This window comes from Aquila chrysaetos, chromosome 3, assembly GCF_900496995.4.
Source record: "Aquila chrysaetos chrysaetos chromosome 3, bAquChr1.4, whole genome shotgun sequence".
Taxonomy (NCBI): Eukaryota; Metazoa; Chordata; class Aves; order Accipitriformes; family Accipitridae; genus Aquila; species Aquila chrysaetos.
The window spans coordinates 72,684,810-72,711,405 of NC_044006.1; the positions used below are offsets into that span (position 1 = coordinate 72,684,810).

Below are 26,596 nucleotides of genomic sequence, written 5' to 3' on the forward strand. Positions count from 1 at the left end.
TCACTCAAATAAGACGTTAATATTTTGTTCATTAAGGAAGTCTCATATTATTACAGGCAATAGCAACAAAATAACCATTCTTTTAAATTTGGTTATGTTGGCCCACAACTAATGGGAGTTATTTCAGGCCCCCAACACACGCACGCACTGTCTCACTTGGCGCAGGAGCTGTTGGGGAACTGGCTGCTGTTCGTTTTGTCCAAAATGCTAAATGTCGGCATTTTCTTTACCAAAGGGAGAAACACTGAGAAATGCTCATTTCTGGGCAGCATTTTGCTCCAGGGAGGGATATGGATACTGGGAAATGGCACCCAGTAAGCTGTGACTGACGTGTAGTCCATGGTCTGGGCACTTGTCCAAATGCATGTTGTCAAGTCCGCTATGCCTGATATCGGCTCTTTCAATGCCAGGCTTTTTTTTTTCCTCCCCCCTCTTTCTCTCCTCCATCAGCTCCCTGTGTTTCCTGCACCTCAGGCATTATGCTGTGGACAAATATATTTCCCTGCCACCGCGTACTGAATAAGCACCCTAAAACCTTTGTTCACAGTGTGACTGCTCTAATCATGTCAGCAGAGATCTGACATGGAATATTCTCCTTCTGCCCCATCGTACTGAAACAAAATAAACACAAATGTCTTTTTCTATATGTAGAAGCAAAGATGAGGACATAGGTGCTTTAAATCTGCTGCTGTGATTTACAGTCCTTTTTCTTTTTCTAATGGCATTGCTGCTATTCTTCCAAAGACAATAAATACAGAAATGTTCTGGTTTATTGCTAAAAATAATTAGCAAATAATTTGAGTTCTACGCAGTTTTCAGGCAAAGAAAAGCAAAACATACAGTTTAAAAAGGGAGAAACCCAGGCAAACTATGTATGTAATAATAATGAAAAACCCCTGCTATCCTACTTAAAGATCAGAAAAATATTGGCCCAAATAAAGCTGACAAGAAGAATGCCGTAAGATTTATTGTGTGCTGCATGCATGTATACACGTGGGCTCACTCTCCTGCCCGTAAGAACTGGGGAGTCATCAACAGAATTCAAAGGTATTTTATCCAGTTGCACTAAAAGAGAACGTGTCCTACAGACTGGAACTGAAAACAGATGGAATATAAATACTCTTTGAAAGGGCATTACGGTTCCTGACAATAAAGTGTATTTCCTGCAGTAAAAGGTTGAAATTAATGTACCCTGTCAAATAAACACATGACTTCATGGTATCTCTGATTTATAGACGTTAGAATTATTAGGATCATAAGACATTGTCACAAACAATTTTATATCAAAATCTTTATGCACTGGCATTTTTATAGCAATTTTCAATAATTTCAGCTACACTTATGTCAACCTGGAATAATTCTATTGACTTTTACAGAATCACTTCAGGTTTAGGAGCAGGTCTGTAATGCACAGAAATCGTACAGTCGAATTTCTACTGTATACAAAGGAAACAGATGTGGGTCCAGATGCAGATGGTGAACTCTCTGTTACCTGAGATATTTCATTCTTTTTTTCTCCCTTACAGATGATGTATCACAGCTAAAATAAACTTACAGGCTCTGTGCAGAAATTAGTGCCTGAAGTTTTTGACTCAGTGTTATGAGAAAGCTAAACCCTGATGATCCTAATGGTCCTCTCTGACCCCCAAATTATTAATCTCTTACTGGTAGAAACATGCAAAAAAAGCATCTGAAACAGTTTCACCTTGTCAAATGAAATAAAATGAATCAGTAATTCTGAAATAAATACAGGGAAGAAGAGAAGAAAAGCTTGGGGCTTTGAACCAGTTCAGGGCAGTATAGAAACTGTACCATCGAATAGGAACCGTGGTGGCAGCCAGCTCTGTTGTTGATGTGTATAGAGGCACTTACTCATCTAAAGTCTGGTTTTCCTGGGAGATGCGTTTGGTGGAGCCCAGACAAGGGGAGAACTGCCAATCGAGAAAAAAAATACGAATACGACTGAGAAAGCGAGGCGTGCTCTGGAGCAATGAATACTCATTCAGTGTGCAAAATCTCTGTGCAGACCCAGACCCAAACCTCTTGAGAATCACAGGCGAGGTGCTGCTCTGCCTTGGAGGGGTCTAAGAAAAGCACACTGAGAAGTGCAGCTGTGCAGGTGGGAAACCTTGAGAGGCGATGAAAGACACTGTCTCCTTCCCACAGGCAATATTCCCTGCCAGGTCACGGAAAGGTGAGCCCGAGCAGGCACAGCAACATCTCTCTGCTATTCAAGGATTTCCGCAGCCAGCGGCGAGCCTCGGGCAAGAGGACGGGCCAGCCCTCCGCCTGCTTTGCGGTCTCAGGATGGCACAAATTGGCTCCGGTGGGAGCTGGGACCTGGCGCGGGGAAAGGCAGCGCTCCGTCCCACGGCACGCGTGCCTGGTGTCGGGGAAGGGGTAAGAAGCTGCAAGGCGCTCCGTCCCGGCAGCAGGCGGCCAGCACTTTCCATATGACCCAATTAGCCACTCCGTCGGAACAAATCAATAATGGCATTTTCTGAAGACAAGCAGGCAAGTGCTGCTGGCTCGGCACTGCGCTGCATGTGAAAATAACAAGGTGTTATCTCTGCGGAAAGCGGCATCCGTGCCTGGCTTTGGCACTGCAGAGGGGGCAAATGTGAGATGTGGCCAAGAGGCACTAGCCACGGCAGCGTGGATTTTCTTCTCCGTGGCATGCTATAGACAGATCAAGTTGAGGACAGTAGTTTGAGGGAGGCAGCACATGTAGCAATTAAATTAAGAAAGGGGAGAAAGCAATAACAACCCTGTTGGGCTGACTCGAACAATGAGGAAAGGGTAGAGCCATTTCCTTAGGTTGTACTAATAAAATTTGCTGACTGCGGGAACTCATCAATGCAGAAAAAGATCCAGATAGTGTGCAGAAAGACCTGCACATCATTGGGGTCTGGGGTAATAAAACCAAGACGGAGTTCAACAGTATAATTGCAGGACACTGTACTCTGGGGACTGATTCAGGACACCCAGCATTACTCATTTGGAACCTCCTTTTAGTCCATTCATCACAGGATTCCTCTGAACCACAGAGTGATGTCCCCGTGAAATAGGCACATGCCGTTCTGGGCTACAGCTGTGGGCACCTTGAAGGTTAAGCAATACTAAAGTAGGAATTTTGAAGATTTAAGCTTTGGACTTTGATGTCTAATGTAAATCGTACAAAGCCCTCTGATGTCTGAAACTTTCAATGTAGTTAAATTGCAGTTAAGTTCTAGTAGAATCCACTGTGTCAGGTGGACTGGACCATGCACACTGAATTGTCCTGTCAGCTTACTGTCCCCATAATCTGGTTCTTACTCCCTCAGGAGACTGAAAGTTGATGTCACATAGGAAAAGATGGTCTTTATATGCAATTACAAGACACTCTACGGAGATTCAAGAAAACAATTTCCACATTTTAATCATCTAGGAAACCAAAATGAGAACCCAAAAGAATCTTGAGAAGACGCAGCCAGCATGTTACTGTGGTTACTGCTGAGATTTTGAGAGCTGTTTTCCTGCTAGAACAACCCATACTTAAATTATACATCCCAAAGACAGAGGAAAAATGGAAGACAGTTATTCTTCTTCTCAATACAGTTATTCTTCTTCTCAATATGGGGCTAAACTTATCACCAAATCCTGAAGAAATCTTGTGGACTGACAGGGACAGACTTCCCCAGCACTATGAGCAGGGCAAGGAGGCAGGGTTAGATAAAGTCATAAGCTAAAATGTTGCAGTGACCGGCATCAACACACGTATCGCACAATAATGACAAATGAATTAAGCGGTCCTTCCTCAGCCTCGCTCCTCTTCTGGCAGCTTCTTGCACCTGTGCTGACTTTTATAGTTCAGCTTTTCTTTCTGATCCTGTCACCATATGTGTGGGCTACAGGCATGTGTCTCCTGGCTCTCCGAGCCGGCAGAGCATCGCACTTGCATCTCAGTAATCAAAGGAGATTTAGAAGCTATCAGGTGGGCTTGCTCCTTCTAAACCGTCTCAAGGACAGCACCACAAATTGGTAGCTTTCAGGAAGACAGCTGCTGCCAGTGTAAGCTTTGATAATAGAAATGGCAGCTGAAATTTAAACTTAGACATTTCTATTACTCAGAGGAAAATGTGCAGCCACCGAAGGGTTTCTCATCATCTGAAATTTCAAACTGCTGAGTGTAACACTGTGGGCCCCGTTTCTCATAGCCACGACGGCTTACTTCAGAGTAGTTTTGTGACTTTCTGGGAAGAGCCCGGCATTGGTACAGGAGCTGTAAGCTGAGCGAATCATCACCCTAAAATACCCCACTGGGATCAAAAACCTTGTGGTTCTGCCTGAGACCAGCCTCCCTTTAGCCTCTCCGATTCATGACGGATGAGTCCAGACTGATGTGAGCACAAGATGAACAGAATACGGTCCAGGATCTTCAACTGACAGAGAAAGTGTAAAGGACGTGTAAGGGTTGTGTAGGTTTACCTAGCCGTGAACTTGAGAGGCATACCTACATATACTCCCTTCTTGTGCTTCAACTTTCACCTCCTCTTCCACGCTATTGCACCAAAATCTACATGCATGAGGAGGAAGGCAGGTTCTAGCAATGTTGCCAAAGGGCTGCTAAATTCCAGGTCAGCCAACAACTTTAAAGGCAAGCAGGGGTACGTTGTCTTCTCCTGAGAAGTAAATATACATACACACTCTCTTTGTACATACTAAAATATTTAAATATGTAAAAATATGGATTATAATTAGGGGAAAGTTAGAATACATTTGAATGTTTAGTGTACCCTTGGTAGTTCTTGTTTCGTTTCTGTATGATGCTCTCCACACAAAAGGATACTTCACCGTAATTGTGCCCTTTCAGTGCAATCATGTAAATTTTGCTCTTGTTCATGTTGTTCCTCCTTTGCAAGCTCTGCCGTGATTATTATGGCCGTCCTGGAGGGAAGGAGGTAAGGACCCCCATGGAGTTGGGGCTCGCAGGATTAAAGCTTCTGGGAGTGAGTGGGGAAGTTTATTCCCCAGAGTCCCACAGGGCTGCCCTTGATACAAAGGTTAGCATGCTGTAATGCCCACAACTCTATATCCAGGGAACTGGGATTTCATACTGACCTGCAGGTGCAATAATTTGTTCTACAGTAACCTTCATGTTGATCAAGAGATTTTTTTTTTGTGGGTCCAGAGATAGTACATCTTTGGAATGGGCACCATTAAAAATGACAGATCTTTGTGTTGTTTGGGATCTGCTTTCTCAAGGCTCTGCTCCTTATGGAGACACTTACAGCTGTGCAAATTTATTAGGGTTTTGCAGGAAAGCAAATGCAAAGCTCATCACACAATTATCATTTCTGCTGTTAAGCTTCTTCCTATTTTTGTTTATTTATTATGCCAAAGTATTTTGAGTCTTTGAGTTGGAACCCACTTGCATGCACACATTTTCCTCCCTAGAAATTCAATAAAATTGTTTGCTGGATATCTGAACTCGCTTCTTGTTTGGACCTTTTCAGCAGTAGACCCCTCAGGCCTGCAGACAAAGGTTGAAAACCATTGATCAGGGCTATGCACAGGGGAACAGCAGTGACCTGCAGCAGCTGTTTGTCAAAGCCTGGAAAACACCAGTGGCAAAGCTAATTAATACATTTCTCAACTCCATGCCTTCTATGTAATGCACACGCTAGCAGTGAACTATATTATTTCACTGCAATGCAAGTATCTTGTGGTAATGTGACAATGTTACTCTAATGTTTATTGAAAATTTCATGAAAAGATACAGTGTGAAAAACAGTATTTTGGTTTGCTTCTCCTACTGGGTTTTGTTTCCTCCTATTTTGTTTCACTCTGAATCCTCAATGTTTATATTACATATGATAATGTTTCAATATTATTGAAACAATTTGAAGAAGTTTTCTTCATATTTTCAAATCAACTTTTATTCGTGATGTTCCATGTCATTAAAATGCGTATTTTTCTACATCAGTTCTCTCCCTCATGATTCTAACAGATATCACTAAATTTCTAATTCCGTATTTACTTGCTGTACAGCATAAAATGGATGGCTACCTGTTCTGTCTACTAATATACACACTAGCACCTACATGGGCACATTGTGCAGCTAAATAGAAATCCACATTTTTATACTTTTAAGGTACAGTAAGATGCAAAAATCCCAAACCCTCCGTGCTCTATGCTGCAGTTTAGCTTGCAGTTGCGAACACTGCTATTTATCTTGAGGAATGTGGAATACAGTGATGCAGCATACACGTCTGCATACACACACACACGCTTCCAGACCTCAGGGACCCTTACATGCAAAGTTTCAACAAACTTTTGCTTTTCACTGTGAAGGAAAAAATCTGAGAGCTTTTACGATTGTGACCCTCTGTCAGATGTAGCAGAAAGACATGGATATCTTTAAAGGCCAAAAAGAAAAAAAAACCAGACCCAAAACTCCAGAATTAAACACGTTTATACTAGTCAGTATTTGCAGATCAGCTAATACTAAGAAACCCATCTACTATATTCATATTTCACTTTTCAAGTGCACTCCGCTTGTAGGTTTAACTAATACAACACTGGGAATAGAGAAGGACTTCAAAGAAAAAAAACAGACACCATCCATGCCACCCACACTGATCCACAGGTCATTTCAATAAAAGTATTCCTTAAAAAAGATACAAAAAATTCCCTAAAAGTGTTTACCAAAAATTTCAGACTTCTTTCTTTGTTACCTTTGTTACTGTCTATTAGGACAGTGGGGCTTGATGATAAAGTTTTCTGACCCCTTGCCATTCAGCTCCCCAACGGTACGATCAATGTAAAAGACTTGCTGGTGAGCAGATGCACTAACACTGAAAAGATTTCCGCAATGGAGCGGCAGAAATTGATGTTTAGCAGCCAATTTGTGCCTGCCTCCTGACACAGAGTCCTTCCTCGGGGTTTTTTAGGACAGCCTTTCTCTAAGGACAGTTTTGCTTCAAAACTTTCTTCGCCTCAACCGAGAGATTGGGGATCGCTCCTGACAGCTGGATCTGAAACGGGAGCTTTGATCCAGTCCCTGCTGACCTCCGTGGGTCTCAGCCGGTGTCAGAGGATGCTGGATCAAGGCTGGAGGGTCTGGAAAACATTAACTAGATACATGTGTGGAGCCAAGAGATAAAGCTGGTAGAAAGGGGAGAGGGGGAGAAGGAAAGAAGGAAAAGCATTCCCATGAAGATTTCTCTTCTCCGTTTTACACCGACACTTGGAACCACACAGAATTTTTCAGCCTTTACTACTGGGTGCTCTTGGGAAAATGAAAATCTGCCATGTCACACCAAAAAGCAGGCAAATAACTATTTTTCCTGTGTGAATACATACAATTACATGTCTTCTCTCTTTCTTTGGTGCCTTGTCATATCAGCCTCTGTCTTGTATTTTTAAGAGAACTACCCGGCCCTCGATTCTTGCTGCACAAATCAAACCGAGCCATTGCCCATTTTTGCACACTGAGAAAATCCCCTGTCGTAGTCAGAGGACCTAAGATTTGTTCTGTAACATTCCCATGATTCAGCTGAAAGGAAAAAAAAAGCCTCCTGTGTGAGAAAGGGTTTAACTGCTCTGGTTAGAAGAATTAATCTAGACAAGCACAAAGAATAGAAAGAAAGGGAATGCCTCTTGTTGGAGACTGAATTTTGCTCTTGGATATGCACTTGTAACTTCTTCTGAAGTTAACAACATATCAAAGGCAGGATTAGGCCATAGGACATTTGCATCACGAGCCACGGATCCAGATCGAGGGTGGGAACAAAGGCCATCTGAATAAGCTGCAACTAGCAAACATTTTAGTTGCCTACCTGCTCCATTTCCGTAAAGGTGCTCTGCTCCTCATCTTCCTCCTCAATATCCGACTCTCCCACAGCAATAGGAACACAAATGGACAGGTCAGGATTGGTCATAAAATCATCATTGTCTGTAATTCCTAGGTGTTTCTCCCCATTTTTATTCATTCCATCCTCAGCGTGGTTCTCTTTGTGATTCTCCATGTCTTTGCCAAGGTCAGTGGTTGTGTGACTGTTCACACAATTATTAAGGGCACCTGTATTCTGGGCAGCAAGCTTCATCATTGCCTTCTTTTCAGCCGTCGTCTTGGGGTGCCGGAGGACATTGCAGCAAAAATCCCACGTCGTGTGCTTCACATACTGAAGACCCCTGTTGATCCGAGCAAAAGCAAGCTGCAGGTTGTTCATCTCCCCATCCTCATCTGGTGCTGAGAGGTTGTCAGCGCTGAAGGAGCTTAGCAGCAAGGCAAGGAACAGGTTGAGCACCTGAAACAAATAAAGTGAAAAGGAAATCAATGACCCTTAAATGTGGAGGATGAATGTTTGGTCTTGGAAGCAGGAAGGTCTGAGTCTCATCTCATCTGCACCACCATAACACCACCTGCATTCATGGAACTACCTCTAATTATAGGTGATTTTAGTAGGAAAAAGAGGTTTTCAGACATTTCCAAATGCATTAATTTCAGGTGCAGAAGTATAGCATGGAGAATAACAAACTCTGACATTCCCTTTCCCCCTCCAACACCCCAAAACACAGAAAAGAAAAGATAAAGCTCGGGAACAGAATAAAGGATAAAATTTTAATTGAAAGCTACATAGTGTAAATATTCTCAAAAGTGGTAGGATAATGAAATTCCTGTAATTGCCAGTGTTCCATCTTGGAGAAAAGCACTAACTGCAACTCTAACTGACATCCAGAAAGATACTGCTTACACTTAGAAAAAGACTATAGGAAGAATGTTTTCAGGACCTTTTAGTTTTTACTCAGTGTGAATATTGTTATTTATATTTCATAGTATATAATATATAGGGACATAGACAAGCTGGAGGAGTGGGTCCATGTGAACATCATGAGGTTCAACAAGGCCAAGTGCAAGGTCCTGCACCTGGGCTGGGGCAACCCCCGGTATCAATACAGGCTGGGGGATGAAGGGATTGAGAGCAGCCCTGAGGAGAAAGACTTGGGGACACTGGTGGATGAAAAGCTGGACATGAGCCGGTAATGTGCGCTCGCCACCCAGAAAGCCAACCGTACCCTGGGCTGCATCACAAGAAGCGTGGCCAGCAGGTTGAGGGAGGGGATTCTGCCCCTCTGCTCTCTTGAGACCCCACCTGCAATACCACATCCAGCTCTGGGGTCCTCAGCACAGGAAAGACCTGGACCTGTTGGAGCAAGTCCAGAGGAGGCCCACAAAAATGATCAGAGGGATGGAACGCCTGTCCTATGAGGAAAGACTGTGAGAGTTGGGGTTGTTCAGCCTGGAGAAGAGAAGGACCCAGGGACACCCTATTGTGGCCTTTCAATATTGAAAGGTGGGCTTATAAGAAAGATGGGGACAGACTTTTCGGTAGGGCCTGTAGCGAAAGGACAAGGGGTAATGGTTTTAAACTCGAAGAAGGTAGATTCAGGCTAGATATAAGGAAGAAATGTTTTACGATGAGGGTGGTGAAACACTGGCACAGGTTGCCCAGAGAGGTGGTAGGTGCCCCATCCCTGGAAACATTCAAGGTCAGGTTGGACGGGGCTCTGAGCAACCTGATCTAGTGAAAGATGTCCCTGCTCATGGCAGGGGTGTTGGACTAGATGACCTTTAAAGGTCCCTTCCAACCCAAACTAGTCAATGATTCTATGATAATGATATACATATGCATGGCACTTAAACCAACTAGTACATTTGGAAAGATTTCTAAACATTTGTATGTATTTTCATAGAGAGTCTTGATTTAAATATCCTCTGTGCCATGAGGAAAATCTATTGTGACTGTGAATAAACACCTAAGAAGTCATATAGTTTCAAAACCTTTTCCCTCCAGGCAAAAACGAACGATCACAACCAGGATTAACGTGGCCAAATCTGAGCAGGGTTCACCCCCAAAGCAGGCTTGGTCCTGGAAATGCTGCTAATAGTCAGGAAAAAACTATTTGAAGATTTTCACAGCTGTATGAGAAGATCCAAACCAAACTGGAGACTGTAAGTTGGCTTCCTCTTGTTCCCGCAGCTTCAGAACCGTCTACATTTGCTGCTAACACACAGCAAGATTAGACACAACTACACATTTGGGTGACATATTTAATGATTTAAATCTCTTTTTACCTTCTTCCCCCCTCCAATAAATACAATTATATCCAATAAATAAAACTAGCTTCTTCTCAAAGGCTATTCCCAGTACTATGTCTTGCAGGCTGATCACCAGTTGCTGTGTATGGGACATTACACCTGCTCGTGGTCTGAGAAGGAATGAATTACAGCTTTTGTGCTGGATTGACAAGGGCAAGAAGCTCAAACCGGAGGTATATGCCTGGGATGACAGGAATGGGGCAAAGGTGACTCAAACCAACACCAGCTAAAATATATTTACCAAAAATAAACTAGGAGCAAATTGTCTGGTATCAACTCATCTGCTGCCTGTAGAAGGTAGGTGGGTGCCAGCTCTGTGGCACTGCAAGGCAGAGATCAGTGCTGCAGCACTTTTGCAGTTTTGGCAATAAAATGGACTTTGTGAAGATATTTTCTCTGTGATTTCTTAAAGCTACCAGAAATACTTGTAAGTCCCCTGGCTTCTGTCTTTCTGATAGCATTTTGAATTGACAGTCTGCTAGACCAAAATAAAGAGTAAAAAGTACTTATATTTAATTGGGCCTTACCAAAGAACCACCAGCTTTTGCTATTGCTCCCCTCCCTGCTCCTTCTTATTTCAAATATTCAGAATATATGAGCTGGAATTTTGAAAACTTGGTCTTAATCACTCTGGTAACACTGCATTTGAAGTGTCCTGTCAGTACTGTTTTATAAAGTACTCTTTGCAATCACTGTGATTATAAACGAAAGCAGTTGGTAGCACAGCAGATGCCCATGTCCATTATGAAGTACTGTATAAACTATTGCTGCACCGAGCACTACTCTGCTCTAAGGCAAAGTGAGATTAAAGCTAATTGTTTCTTAGCTGGTCCATCATACTGGGGTGTCCCTGGCAGCTCGTGTGGGTCTACTCTTAATCATTGTTGCAGTCTGGTATGAATCAATCTTTCATTCCATATCCCACTCGGAGGTATTCCAAGTTCCAATGTTGTCTGATAGGTAGTTGAAAACCAGAGTACTGGATATAGTGCCAAGCACGTGGGAGTCCATCAGTGAAGGAGTCACTGGTAGAATCTCTTTAGTCATTTTCAACCAAGTTTGATAGAAGGATGGGGTCTCAGAGATAACCACATTGCTACAAGTGACCTGCAAATAATAAGCACGTGTGTAGAGAAGAGACACTGCCCAGGTCACCAGTGCAGACAGACCTTGGAACAAGCCACAGCACGTGTCTCCTTCCCAGTGGCAACCTTGGGACATGGGAAGGAGCTGAAGGAAGGGAGGGGATAAAGAAATCCAGAATAAAAATCTTCTGGACTTTATAGGTTCCATTCAGCTACCTTAACAGAGGTGTCTACTGTTGTTTGAGGTTATCTGAGACATCTGCACCAGACCTACAGGAGATGTGTGTCCTCCTAACCAGCTATCATCCAACCAGGGCACGACAGGGTGTTGCAGCAGGCAGTGTTTAGGGAACTGAATCGCTCTTCAAGGCTGGCAGTTGCCTCTAGGCACAGACACCAAAGCTTGAGGGTCTAATGGGGCATCTAAGTCCCATTTCAATCAAAATAAATTAATCATGTAGACAACAGAGCCTGACCAAATACAGGTAACCACATCAGGGCTGCATGCATCTGCCAATATGTAGTCATCTAGTGCCAACCGACCCTAGCGTGCCCAAGTCATCCTGAGGCAACTGGCCAAGAGGACACACTATTATGGGAGATCTGTGTCTAGTTGGAGGCCAGGATGGACTACCTTACAGTATCCCCACTTGTGCTAGACAAAACTGAGTCAAGCCCCGGATCTCGGCAGACTGTAGTGGTAGCTCAGACGTTGTCTCCATATATGAATACCTCTGTGTAGGCACCCAAATTTTGTTACCTGAAGCTGAATTTCATCCTATACTTCATTAATTCTGCTGTTCACAGAATAACTTGCTTGAAATGCCTTGTTTTAATTTTCTGTATTTATTTTAGGTGTCAAACTACAGTTACATAAGTTTATCCAGATACACCTGCAGGTGTATATAATAGGTGGTAACATTCTTAGTGTTGTTATTTACCATGGATTATTAAGGCAATGTTGTTTGCTTCCCAGAAATGCAGCTGACATTTTGCACAAAGAGCTATTTGCTCTTCATGCTTTTAGCCAAAAATAAACCTCAAATATCATTCCCTCCTTCCTTTATGAGCAGGTAACCTCAGAGTTCTATTGCTGGGCATTCAAATAGAGTGAACTGCTGTATAAGCACTTTATGTTTACTTATTCCCCCCCATTTCACTGTACACTGCATTTTCCAGAAAAATATATGCTCAACCCATGACACACCACATCTCCCGTAAAAGGTTACTAATAATATCCAGTCCTCCTGGTTGCTAACGCAATGCTTTCAGTGTAAGTAAAAGCAAACTAAAGACTAATTCAGTTTTCAAAAGCAATGGCAGATTTGTGTGTCCATATGGATCCCCTTAAAAAGTAATTTGCTTTCCAGTGACACCAAGCAGCCAGCCTGTGAAAGCAGGTCGCTTTTTTGGTCTTTGAGGTTAGGAATCGAATGACAGAGGCACTCAAAGAAACCCTAATTCCTTTAGCATAATGATGTTAAGCATTTACCCTAATGACAATACAGCATGCTTTCATAGGCTTTCTCACTTTTAATGCCTTTCCAAAGCTAGTGACTCTGGTTATGCCATTATAAGGCACAAACGATCAGATTCATCCAGCCTAATGTCAGGTGCCTCCCTTTGGTGCTTAAGGTGGAGGAGTTTTCCTAGGATGTCTGTAGATGATGGAGACAGTCTGGCATCCCAGGAGATGCTGAAGAGCTGAACCATCGCTGGTGGTGCCTAGTGAAGCCTAAGCTAGCTTGGGTTTACTATCTCGCAGCTAGACTAAAGTTAAGGCACTTACCGATGCAGGCCAAATAAATAACATAGAATCATAGAATACCTCAAGCTGGAAGGGACCCATAAGGATCATTGAGCCCAACTCCCTGCTCCTCACAGGACTACCTAAAACTAAATGATATGACTAAGAGCATCATCTGTGACTTGTCAAACCCAGCAAGGTATTCAGAAAGTCCTTCTTGGTGTCAGACTGGTACTCCATGCTCCAGGCCAGTGGTGGCCAACCTTTATAACCAGGCAACCTTCAGCAGGTGAGAGAAGAGCTCAGGAAGTTTCAGCCCCATCCTGACCAGAGCTGCAGCACACAGGTAGCAAGCCTGCCATTGCACAAAGTGTTATGCCAGTTCTGTGGTCGCAGCTAGTGAAGAGTTACAGAGGCATGAAGCCATGAAGGTAAGTCCTAGCTCCCCAGCCATGGGGAGAAAGCAGGCTGCTGGAAGGACACCTCCTCCCCAAGGAGCCCTAGGCAGGGGCTGCTGGTGGAGGCTGGGAGTCACGTATGCTGCCGTGGTGGGCTGCAGTCTGAACGTCTCAGCTCCATTGCCTCCTTTTGTTTTGGCCAATGTAGGACAAAACCAGACAGTTTCATTTAAGATGACACCTTCTCATCAAACCCTTTTCGAAAATGTCTGCAAACTCTGTTGCTGAAGTTAAAATACTTTTGGAGCAAAAGCGTGTGACTACTCCCTCATTTCCCTTCTATTCTTGTATTTATCTTGATTTGACAAAAGTGGAGGGACATAAATCTTTATGTATTTAACCTTCCACCTGTCATTCAGTCAAACTGTGTGCAGCCCTGCAATCCTCCTGCGCTCCTGTGAATTGATTCAGCAATGCATTCTCTGCCTTGCACCCTCACTGGTGTCACCCAGACGGAGGGCATTTGGCACCTTGCTCAGCACTGTGCTGAATATAGGCTGAAAACCCACTGGAAAGTCTAAGGCCATTTCTTAGCAGATTGAAAATAATTCTATATTTCATTTAGCTAGGAGCAGGAATGATGTTGCAGCTGCACAAGTTCAATGGTAGGGTTAAGCCATCTCCAAAGTGAAGTCCTCAGCTACTGGTCTTGTTTGATTGCAAAGGATCTCATATGAGCTCACCCACACAGCTTCTCCAGTAGTGGGATCTGTCTTGACCACACACTACCAACAAAACAAGTGAGTTTGATTTTCAAACCCCTGATCCTTTCCTGTGCATGCAGTTTAAATGAACCTTCACATTGAGCAGCAACTAAGGCCAGACATTCTCATCTGCCCAGACCACACAGGACAAAATCTTTGCAGGCTGGAATCAAAGATGGGATCATCCTTGCAAGGGGGAGGTTCGCAGAGCAGGATCAGCTCTCATGAACACTTGTTTGCTTGTAAACCCACAGGACCCTTCAAACAACGGTAGATGTGTACCATCCTCTCATCTGCAGGAGATGGAGGATATGAAGGACAGTTGAGGGCAGCTACAAGGGACCTACATCACCTGAGGGTGCTTCCCTGTAGAAGAGGAATCTCCTAGGGGCAGCTAACCAGGGTTTTCTATAACAATAGGGTCCAGAGCAGAAAACATGCCCCATCAGTGAATTCTGTCATGCAAAAAAGCAAGCAGTTAAAACAAATCGTATCCCCGTGGCAGTACATTGTCACTGCTGTCACTCAGCTGCATAGAAAAGCCCAGACAGCGCAGCGTGGTGAGGTACCTTCCAGGAACATCAGCTACTCATCTAATAACTTTTTTTGTGGATAAAACAAGACCCATACACCTCAACCTATTCAAACCCACTTCTCTGGCAGTGCCTGTTAGACACAGACCAGTAAGAAGCTATTTAGGCACTCTCTGACCAGTGGAAGAAACCGATTTTCTTCCTTCCTGTTTGTTTTCTGATGGCAGTGGACATCTGTTCTTTGGCTAACACAGATGGGAAAGATTCAGTTTTCTCTTTCCAGACCTTGATGACTTCTAGCAAGCCTAATACAACATGTACCAATTCTTTTATTTTATTTACTGTAGCAAAATCCATGAAGCTGCAAAGAAAAACTACTCATAAAGGGGCTTTCACTACATCAAGGAAGTGTGAGATCTAAGTTTAAGAGAGAGACCTGCAGTAATAGGTCATCTAGTCCATCTCTTTGCTACTGGAGGATTATTTCTTTCTTTGGAAGTGTATTTTCCAATCCTTTGTACATTTTCATCCCAGGGCAAAGTTTACCAAGAGAGAGTACTCCTGCAAAAAGCAATTTACATGATCAGTTATTTTCTATATTCCCTTTTCTATTATTTAAGCTATTTGTGCTTGGATAAGAGGCTTATATCCTCCCAGCCCAGTTTCTCTTTATCCTGTAGTCAATATCATAATTCCATTCTCGTGATATCTTAGTTTCTCGCTGTCGAAATGATCATGATACCACAAGTATGGCATGAGGTCCTTGTGGCCAGGGGCAGGTGGGAGAGAACACGAGTTGGAGCAGGATTGATCTTCATGTTTCTTGCCCAAGATCAGCTAGGAAAAAACATGGAAATGGGGATATGGATTTCCTGCCTTGCAGCCATACAACTTCCCAAGTGGACTGTGTTTGGTCTTACAAGGCAGGCTAGCAGTTGCAGATGAGAGGTTTTCAGGGCACTATAGGACCAGTTTATTGCAACAGGAATATTTTCTTATCAACTCCATGTCAATCTGTTCAGCGAAATAACGGGTTTGTCTGGTTAAATATAAGAAAATGAAAGTTAATAAAAACAATGCACCAAATTCAGCCTATTTCCCATGTAAAATCCCTAAAGTACTTTATGATGGTAATGAGAGCAATGTTCTCCACTTGAAAAAAAAATAGAAGTAATATGGTAGGAATAGTTCTCTCATATGCAAATACAAAAGTGGCTATAACTTCAGTGATTTCATGCGAATGATTTCTATTTTCCCTAAGAACGAAGAGAACAAGACCTGATTTTGCCCCTAGCCTCACAGCTACCACGTGCATTTCCCCTGCCTGTGCAGAACAGCGCTCGCAGACCGCACGCTTGAGAAGTGCAGCCTTGGGGGCATGGATGGCACCCACACTCCCTTTAGGGGAGTCGAAGGCATCCAGGGTCCTTTTTATAGACAGGCTAGATCCAATCCATATGGTCAGAGGAGCTCGAGCCCAATGTGTCCCATCCTAAATCTGATGGCTGCACAGGTGAGATGAAATGAAGGAGTAAAAGTGCCTTTTCTCTCTGTTGACTGTGAAGAATAGGTAGGGTGGCTGATACAGCTGTAGCTATCTGCACGGTAGACTCTTGAAACTGGGTGAGACTAATGTCCGCCCCATCTCATTAGTGGTTTTGTGGTATTTACCATAAGGCTACGAGTTTTGCTGACCGTTCTGCACTCGGGGTATCGACATTATGTTTCCCCACAGTTTCAGCGGTCTCTTGTGCAGCTGGTTGTCTTTAAGCAGTACAAGGCAGAGAAGTGATGCTGGATGGCAGTTGTGCTTGCCCAGGTTTGACGGTGTGTGGATGGGTGGGGGGAATGGTCACTCTATTTCTCACTTCAGAGTTTAAAAGCGTATGTATAATTAATGGAGCAGATTCCTCGGTGCTGTTCTCGCCACTTTACGTAGGAGTAAATCTCCTTGAGTAATGGAAGGGTAGATTAAGTCCATTAATTACACTTCACAACACCTTTGTGTCACATAAGAATTTTTTGAGGTCATTTTAAGCTGTCATTCATCCCTCCCTGCTTTCAGTGGAGCTACAAAGCTGCACTAGCACCGGGGTATGTCAGACCTGGCATGGCTACATCCTATTGAGAGGGGGAGGCAGGCAAAGGGCACCACGTCAACATTGGTCTTGCTACCAGTCTGACACACAGGACCACACAATGAAATGCCTCTTCAGAGAGGGAAGCTGAACTGGGAGGGAGAGGCTGGAGCTTCCCCAACTCCCGTCTCACAAGGACCAGCCACTAGCCTCTGCCTTTCCTCACCTCCAGCCTCTGCAGCACCCCAAAAGCGGGCAGAATGAGGGGCCCATGTCCTTGTCACTCTGAAACACGGACCTGAGGCAACCCATGACGCTTCTTACAACCACCTGGTGGATCCCTCATTGTGCTAAGTCTTTTTCATTTGTTATCTACCTATGTGGGTATAAAAGTGCACACAAACTGTACCACTCCAAGTGCTGGTCAAGAACTGCTGAATTGAATTTAGACTTTTTTTTTAGCTGATGACTTTCAGGGTTTTTTGAAAGTAAGTCCCTTAGAAATATCAGAAGACGAGTCTCTGGAAACCAAGAAAATCTTAGTCTCCAAGTCCTGTATGAAAGAGGAGGGTGGGATGGTGAGTGGAGGCAGATAAATTCTTTCCACTGCTAAAGCCACAGCTTAAAAACAAACATGTTCCCACAGGTTTTTCATCAGATATCAAAACAACACTAATTCACCAGCATAGCAAGAGCGCCATCAGAGCTGCTGGGGACATCTCAAACCACTGTCTAGACAGACAAAACGTGCTATCATCAGACAAGTCCAGTTGCAAACCTCTCCCGGCAAGACAGCTGTGTTCACGATGTGAAAGGCTCAACATACCCCAAAAGCATTAGAGAAACTACAGAAAGTTTACTGATTACAAACCAAGAGACAATTACCTTTTTGCTAAGTCAACGAAAGTGTTTAGCTGTCATGGTGATGAGGATATCAAGAAAATCAGGGGCCAAGACAGACTGCACAGGCTTGGGCTGACTGTACACACTTAAGAGTCTTTGCTATTGCTGCTCCCCTCAAGGAGTGATGATAGGTGAGACACACCTGTATTATATCTGGAATATTTTCACTACTCATACGCAAACACCACCTCATCAGCTGCTCTACCAATTATTATTCAATGACTAGACACAAGAAAAAAACCAAAGGATTTTGGAAGTTTAAGCTCTGTGGTTTTTATCTGGAGACCACACCAGCCCTAACCCTGCATGGCTGGGCACATGTAGAGGACACTGCCCAGTCAAGGCAGAGTGGGATTGCTGGAGTCATCCCTTTAAAATTCAGATCCTACACCTCCCCTGAGAGGAAGACACCCAGCCGTGGCCAAAGATTGTGCTAAGTTTTGCACTCGGTCATCTACAGGCCATCATGACCCTTGGGCAGTCAGGACTGGAGATCAAGAGAAAAAGGTAATTCCCATTCACACATGGCAGAAAACATCTGGGGAAAGATAAGCCACAGAGAACCAAAAGGATAAAAAAAACCCTGGAAACAGAGTAACAGAGAAAGAAAAGCAGTGATAATGGCCACAGTAAGCAATGACTTCCCTGCAGCCAATATATTACACCAGAGCAAAATCAATATGAGGGTAGGCCCAGAGACTAGAAAATTAAATCAGAGTCAAGAAATAATTAATATTAGCTTTGCCTTTGGGTTTTGTTTTGTTTTGTTTACAGGGAGGGGAACAATATTTCCTTTAAAATGTTACTTTCTAAGCCATTTCCCAGGTTTGATATTATAATTTGGGTTCCATCATGCAATCAAACTTTCCTATTAAGTGAAATGTGAAAAGGATATCTACTTAGTGAATTTCAGAGGTGTAAGGAGGTTCTGATTTTTTGCATTTTGCAAGTGCAGATTCCTGGGAGGGCAGAGCAGAGTGACAGAGCTGTCTTCCAGCCAGGAGGACTTCTTTCAGGAAAGCTACAAAACAGATTTCTACTAGTAATTTTGCACAGTACGAAATCTCCTGCCCTCACAGCACACGGCTGGGCTTGCAGCTTTCACATACCTCTGCCGCCGAAGACCGATGACCCAAAAGCGGGACAAACCCCTGGCTTTCATTAAAGAAACAGGGCGGAAGGGTTTACCAGCAGTGGTGCCAGTTACATCTCCAAAATGAGAGCCACCCTCTGTTTGCAAGGCAGGAGGTGCTGACACGCACGTCTCGCTGTTGTCCTAAAAAGTGACCCATTTCCTCCGCCACCATCTGCTCCTGGCTCCCACGGTGCCCCCAGTCAGCAGCCCATCCCCTTTGGTCTCTGGTTTAGCTGTGGCTACTTCTGCAAGTTTCTTAGTGCTTCCTAAATTCCCAGGGAGATATCCTTGTTCTTTTGCAAGGAAGGGAAGGAGGTGGATGTCCTTTCTTCCCTCAGTGTATGTCTACAGGATAAAGCTGGCTCCGAGCTGTGTTTTGCAGAGAAGCGTTACTAAAAACATAAGAAAAGCACTTTGTGGAGGACTGGCTACCAGCACCCTTCAAACCAAGTCTGTGCTCAACTGCACGATCAAAGCAAACTCTTCTTTCCAGGCATGATGACCTCATCTTTGACTACCTTCTTATATCAGGAAGTACAAAGGTATTGTGCTGATGTGGAAATTTGAAAATTATTTCATATATTAATTGTATACTGTATGCCTGGCTGAAATCCGAGCAACTGGAGTTGCTCAAAGTCTTCTTCAGTGCAGCATAGAGATAAAATTGAGGAATCAAAGGAGAAAGTTGGTAGTGTAAGTTGTCCATAAGAACATTTTTATTAGTTTATGTTCACTGCCACTCTGCTAGAGAGAAGAAGGGAACTAAGAGCTAGGCAGCTAGTCCATTTTATGATCTAAAAATTGCATCTGCAGTAGTAAACAAAGACAAGCCAAGGCCTGTCCTCCATCCCTGAGGGTAAGCAGCTGATCTCCATCCCTGCTCTTCCCCCCAGGCAGGATTGCTTTGTGGCTGCTGTCCCCAGCCAAGGCTGTCCCCTGAATGCCCAGGCACCAGCTGGGACGGGGTGGCCAGGGAATTTCTTAACGAAGACAGAGGAGGGACACTCATAATGTTTGAGTTCATGCCCTAGCCAGTTTATAGATGCAGCCACCTGCCTGTGTTTTCAAGCAGAGAGACTTCAGAAGGCATTTTGCACTTGCTGAACCTCCCAGAAATGGGACGGCATGACATCTAAATGTGGGAGACGAGGATTACAGGAGAGGAGAAGGGACATGGAAGTCCTCCTGGAAGAAACACCCATACAAAAGAGTTTGTAGCACAGGGAGCATGAGAGTGCTCTTAGTTGTGTGGTTGCAACAAATGAGTATACGTGAGGGCGACCAGAAAGAGAAGGGAACTGGTGGCGGGGAGGAGGCAGCAAACAGAGGGGAAGGGGGATGAACTGAGAGTAGAGCTGCTTGAAAAACGTCCATCTCCAAAGACAAATGTAAGTGTCTCTTTTCATCTCCATGAAAATTCAGCATGGAAAATATCAAGTATACTTCAATCCAAACCCTAAGATCAGTTAGCATGTACTCTTTTTGTGAGAAAATATGACTATGACCCACAGAAAGCAGAGCTTCTGTACAAACATTGGCTTGGTCAAAAAATAAAACCACTTTTGCATTGAAAAAATTACAAGAATTTCAAATGGCTTCAGGACAGAGACTTGGAATTTGCTTGTGTGTTGGTAAGGTTGAAGTCAGGATACACGATGAGATGGAGCTTGCAGAAGATGTCATGAAAGGCAGAAAGCCAAAGCAATGTTGTAAAAGAATGAGGTTTGCTCAGAGCATGAGACTAGGAAGACTACAGCAGAGATATGTGGCAACGTCAAAGAGGGAATTACTATAATCAAGGCCAGAGCTGAGCAAAAAGAAAGAAAATACATTTTAGGTAGAAGAAAAATAAAGGAAGGGCAGATTTGGGTCATATTCAATAATTAATTTAAACAAGAGTCTGGCTAGGGATGACCCAAACAAAACAAGAAGAAAAGATAGCACATGAAATCTAGAGACGGAGAAATGGAACAAAAGAGACTTAAATAGCAGCAAGGAAATAAAAGTGTTAAGAGGGATGAAAAACCAACATGTCTGATATACTCCTTTTCTTTCCACTGTTTGCAGTAATACAAAATCAATGGAGTAGATCTGTATTTGTTGGAGATTCTCCTTGGCAAATACGGGCCAGTGGTTTTATTGGATTTATAGGAGTTTAACAGAGTAAGAGCCAGCCAAGCTGACTTTTGGGAACAGGAGGAAATGTGAGATGGTAGCAGGAAACTAATGGCAGGACCTCTTTCACCGCAGGAACTTCTTACAGTTCAGTAAGACCCAAAAAGGCAGGAAATTGGTATCTAATCTTGTGTCTTACATTTAGTTTCCAAATGTATTCTTCAGCGTATTTCCTTGGGAAGCCACAGACTATGTTGCCATGTATGTGCTAGGTGGAGAAATGCAGATATGAATATGCACTGTACATGGAAGAGATAAATTCCAGTCCCTTTTAAATATCATACACCTCCTAAGAAGGTTAAGGCTGTCATGACTAGCTGATTGTTTCACATATCCCTTTTAACAAGCTATTTCTAGAGGCAGCTGTTAGAATTAACTGCTCACTGCTTAGTTTTGGTGGGGAAAAATAATATTTTTAACTGATTTTTTTTTCTGAACAAAAGTATGAGATGTTTAGGAGTAATGAATAATGTATTAAATTTGTACCACCTTGTCTATTTTAACATTAAAAGCTTGCCCTTCCCTCAACACACACTAGGAAGAATTCTATTGTCATTACCCTTTCAATGACATCCAGACAACTCGCACAGTGACATTAATAAAAAGAGACATGTTTAGTTGTACCTACCTTTGCACACTCTTGTCCAATTAAATTTGACTCAGTGTCTTCTAGATTTTTAATAACTACCCAGCTATTAGCAAGAGCTTAACCACTGACAAAACCCTACTTAGATGATTAACCAAGGACAGATGTAGTACAAAAAATGGGAGGTATTTTACCCTACTGATGCCTACTATATTAACAGGGCTGCGGTTTTTATTTTGAAAATTCAGCTTCCCTTCAATCCCCAGACTACAACCAAATCTCAACAAACAATCCACTAGTATCATCTTCACAAATAAAATATATATGTACAAATATATATATGGTGGATCCTATTAAAAACATTTCATCTTGTCAGCAGTTCATATAATGGAGTCAATGCTTAACCAATATTTTTAGAGAAATATCTCTGACTTGGAAACACAATTAGAACAAAAGGCATAAGGATGGTTTCCAAGGGGCAGGTTGATTGAACTAATACATTAGCATTCTTCTTACTCCATATTTCTAAGTCGTCTCACACCCCTGAAGGTTAATGGGAGATAGTTTCATATTCCCTTATATACACACCTATGGAAGAGCACTAGCATTATTATCAGATTTTTTTCCTCTCTGATACATCCCAGTGACTAATTTATAGATCGAGAAGCAATATTTACAATTCTACCAATGAAAATCTGCACCAAATGCCAAAATCTGTCACGGCTCACAAGTGAATCTGGTTTGGATTATTGCTTTTGGGAATTCCTTATTTCACAGATGAAAAAAGAGCCTTGGTCCAGTTTTTGTTTTCAGCCTCCCCTAATCTGCCTCAGAAGCAAAAGCTCTCTCCTCTTCTGTATGCCAACTTTTATTAGGATCTTGGCTATTTCTATTTAAAAAGATCTACCTTTCTGTGGATGGATGTTGCAGAGAAAAGTTGGCAGATTTTAGTGTATATTCAACATGGACACCACATAGTACCTTGAAAACAGGAACTGAACACACTTGTCTCCTAATACAAGATGCGTGCTCAGATTTAGTCACCAAGTTCCAAGATTCAACTCTTCAGAAGAAACAATTGAGCCTGTGGCAGGATACAGAAACTCATAAATCTGGAGTGACAGAAGGGAGCAGATCACTTTTTAGGAGTATATTTTGAAAGTAGTTTCTCCTCTCATCTCTTCTCAGGTGTATTTCCCTCACATCTCTTGGGCAAAGCAGCCCTGTACCTCCCAGCTTTGAATGGACTCTACTTAATCTACCATACAATGGCATTTTTGAAAACCAGCAGTCTTTGATGGTCCATCATAAACATCCTGACGTTAATCTCCCCAGACTTTTTAGCACCAGCATCTGGTGTTACACATGAGGGTGGGATATATCTACTCAATAAAATAAATGGTAGTCATTTATGTGGGCACTGATAAATCACAAAATTTTTAAAGCTGGAGTCTTAGGCAAAAGGTTTGTATTTAAAGTAGCCCATATGAGGATACAAGCTTTCCATCTCTGCTAGGAGTCATCAGAGGCAACTGGACTGATTGATGGTTGGTGTCAGGTTTTATCTTTTTGATTTATCCCATGATGCTATCTGTTTCTGGTGGACCTTTCTTTACTCTTGAGGATGTTTAATACTTAAGCAGATATAGCCAGATGTTTGCTCAAAAGCATCAGCTACCTGAGTGCTCTGCTTACCAGACACTGCTCAAGCAAGGATGGATAATGGGGAACAGCAAAAATTGCTTTGGGACACGTGGACTATGCAGGTAGCTGGCATGAAAAATATGAAGGGAGAAGCTGAGAAATGTGCTGGGGTTTAGCTACTTTCCTCTGAGGTTTGAATTCTCCAGTATCACGCTAAATGTACCTGCTGCCAGCCTTAAGCATACATCAATAGAAGCAAAAAGGATGGAAACATGCTGACAGTTGTTTTGACTCTATTTTGCTTGTGTCCCCAAATGTGCTTACTCATGTATTCCGGGCTGCTCTTCTGCAAAGCTGCATGTGACTCAAGAAAGAAAATTCACCTCCCTTATGTAAGTGTCCAAGTTGGTGAGACAGACTCAAATGACACTTCCACTTCTCACTAATGATCCCTTGGGCTCCCTGGCTTCTTCTGGACCCTGTAGCTCTCCGGCCCCCACCTCCAGTATTCCCCCAGCTCTCGTTATGGCTCCTGCAGCTTTCTGATGAGCCCTCCTCCTCCACGGTGCCCCACACGCACTCCGCTTGCCGCTTTGCAGATTTTGTGTGTCCTGACGATGACTGTTACTGACATGCCTATTCTCGCCTGTTTGTCTAGTGGCCTTCTCAGCTGATGTAACCAAACCACAAATGCACATTCCCAGAATGTTGGGAGCTGCTGAAAGAGCAGATAAGGTGAACAAGAGCATCCAGGACATGAACACGGGGGTGCAGAGAGAGCGGAGGGAAGGCAGTGCTCATGCAAGACTTGGGACAACCTGAACTTCTCTTTGAATCTCCTGTGGATGCACTTTTCCTTGCAAAACACTGTTCTTCCCCAGCTTTAGAGAGTTGCGTCTTATCCCCTCTTCCTTCCATTGTGCAAGAAATGGAACCGGCGGGCCCCAAGGAGAGTACCCGCTTGGTGGTAGAAGTACAAAACTTAAGGACGCAGACCTCTACTGTGGTTTGAAAATTAAAAAACTAAAACCTAAAATTTTGTAACTTGGGCTTGTAATACCTTCTCCCCAAACTTGCTTTAACTTCCAGCAGGCAGATCTAATCTAGTATTTGCAATTAGAAGGCACACGATATCTTAAAATTCCAGTTCATTTGTATTAATCATCAGCTGCAATACAAATACTACATTTCCCTCCGAGGAGATTAACCTTTAGTCACAGAGTGGATGCCTTCAGTGGCCCCCATGAATAAAAGCATGTTTGTCATTAAATGCAAAAATAATTACTTGATTCAGGGCAGCAAGTCTTGCTGCAACTCTCGAGCTGTACATTTCTCTAGGGATAGACAGTAAAAACCATGAAAACGGGGCTTCGGTAGTTCTAGATTTGTACATAATTTGAAAAGAAAATAAGGAGATAGCTGGAAAAGTGCTATCATATGTCATCAGTGTTCCATTTTCATTCGTTTATTGGCACAAGAAATCTTAATGAATGAGGCCTCGTTCCTTTGGGGTAAAGCAACCCTTAATACCCTGTAAAAAGTTTCATGGTCTTGAAAGCCCCTGGTGTAATGCTTCATGTCTTTTAAAAGCATCAGAGTCTTGATGTAGCTTTCCTCAGTGACAGTCCCATCATGTCAGGCAGAAATACAAGTCTCATCTGAAGACCTTCTTTGACCATCATAATATGCTTTGGCTGTCTGAGCTCTTGAAATGTAAAATTGTAATCCACTTTTACCTAGGCCTGTTAGATGCCTAGCTATTTTGCTATTACTTGTGATTTTACCACAAGGGACAGTGATAGATCTCTACATCCATTTCATTTAAACAAAGAGAAAATCTGACACATTACCATAAACCTCTTTCAAGCCTGCTTGCAGTGACGGAGATGTATCAGTATCGGGTGAGACAGGACTTTATGGCTACTTCTGCACTAATAAATTAAATGTGCCCAGGAACATTTTCTGATACTGAGAACAAATGCAAAAGATCATCTTGCTCCATATTATTAAACTTCTTCATACCCTGCACTGACCACAAAATTTCAGCTGGGATAGTCCCTTGCCTGTGAAACTCCCATATAGTCAGCCAGCTGATGGATTCCCACAGGGTGGGCTACCAGTTCTCCTACACAGGTGGCCACATACACTCACTCTTATGTTCCTCAATTAGAGATGGTGGTGCTCATGTAGTAACACTCAGTACTTAACTCTAGGAAATAGTTTGATAGAGAAACAAAGCCCCCATGCTGAAGACGATACAATCCAAATAGCAGTCCTGTCTTATGTGTTTATACACTATACATCACAGCTACCTCTTTTGTGAGTTTTTTGTTCTATTTTCTTGACTGCAAACACAAAACTAAAGGCAACATTAGCAAACAAAGGAAAAAAAAAAAGGGCAAACAAAGCTAATCAGAATTAAACATTTATCACATGCCCTTACTTTGTTCTAAATATTAAAAAAATAGGCAGGAAAGAAAGCAATTGATCTGGATAGACACAAATTTGCAGGCACACATAGAAAGTGATTTTGCCTAACTGTAGGATTACAGCCATAGCTAGTAGATATTAGATAGCCACGTGGGACCCAATGGCTCCTAATGTTACTTAGGGTCTGTCACTTAGGAAAGTGATTCAGGACAGGAAATTGCTACGAATTTCTTCTCGTAGACTAAACTTCACATATACCTGTAGTCACTTCTCTTCCCCACCAAAACAATCCTCCCGATCCCAAATCTCTCTCTTGCGCATCTGTCAGGCCAGGATCTGTGCTAAATGGCCCTTCATCCCTCTCACCCCTCTCCTCCTTCTAGGACGTTTATTCCCATCCAGGTTGCATTGGTGGTGCTCAGGACAACCTTCTAGTGGTAGGGAGGGAGACTCTTGTGGAAGAACATGTTGAAGTGGAAATACTAAGAAGTTATGCATTGCTCACATTCCCCGTAACTTGATTTCTTTCTTTCTTGCCCTGCCACAGAGACATTTCTCTGTCAGAACAGCTCTGGTAATATGCCATTTTATCAACAGACTTTGGCTGTTAAAGATTGAAATGGTGGTGAATGAGACCTAATGAGGGCTTCTTGGCATCTGACCAGTTTGAGAATCCACAGATTTTAACTTGATGGAGATTTAGCAGCACTTTCCCAGAACATCTCTTCAAGGAACTGTCCTACACTGACTTGTAGGAAAGGCATACAGGGAGGCACAAACATCTTTTTTTCCAAGAATGTGACATTTCCAAATTTCTGTGTGTCACAGTCATGGGTCGTGTTAGAACAGAAGAAATACCTATTAAGGCTTCCTGAGACATGGAAGCAGAATAAGAGGATGGGTTCCAGGCATATCTGACTTTTTCAGAGAAAAATTTCCACTGAGTTTAACCAAAGCAGGCCACTTCGATTCTC

The 26,596-nt window shown here is 43.0% G+C and overlaps 1 protein-coding gene across 1 annotated transcript in view; it reads right to left on the reverse strand.

Moving 5' to 3' along the window:
• SCN5A (sodium voltage-gated channel alpha subunit 5) overlaps positions 1-26,596 on the reverse strand; it is a 216,474-nt gene that overhangs the window by 62,963 nt on the left and 126,915 nt on the right. The window contains 1 exon segment of the mRNA XM_030009604.2: positions 7,821-8,291. Coding sequence (XP_029865464.1) covers positions 7,821-8,291 — 471 coding nt within the window.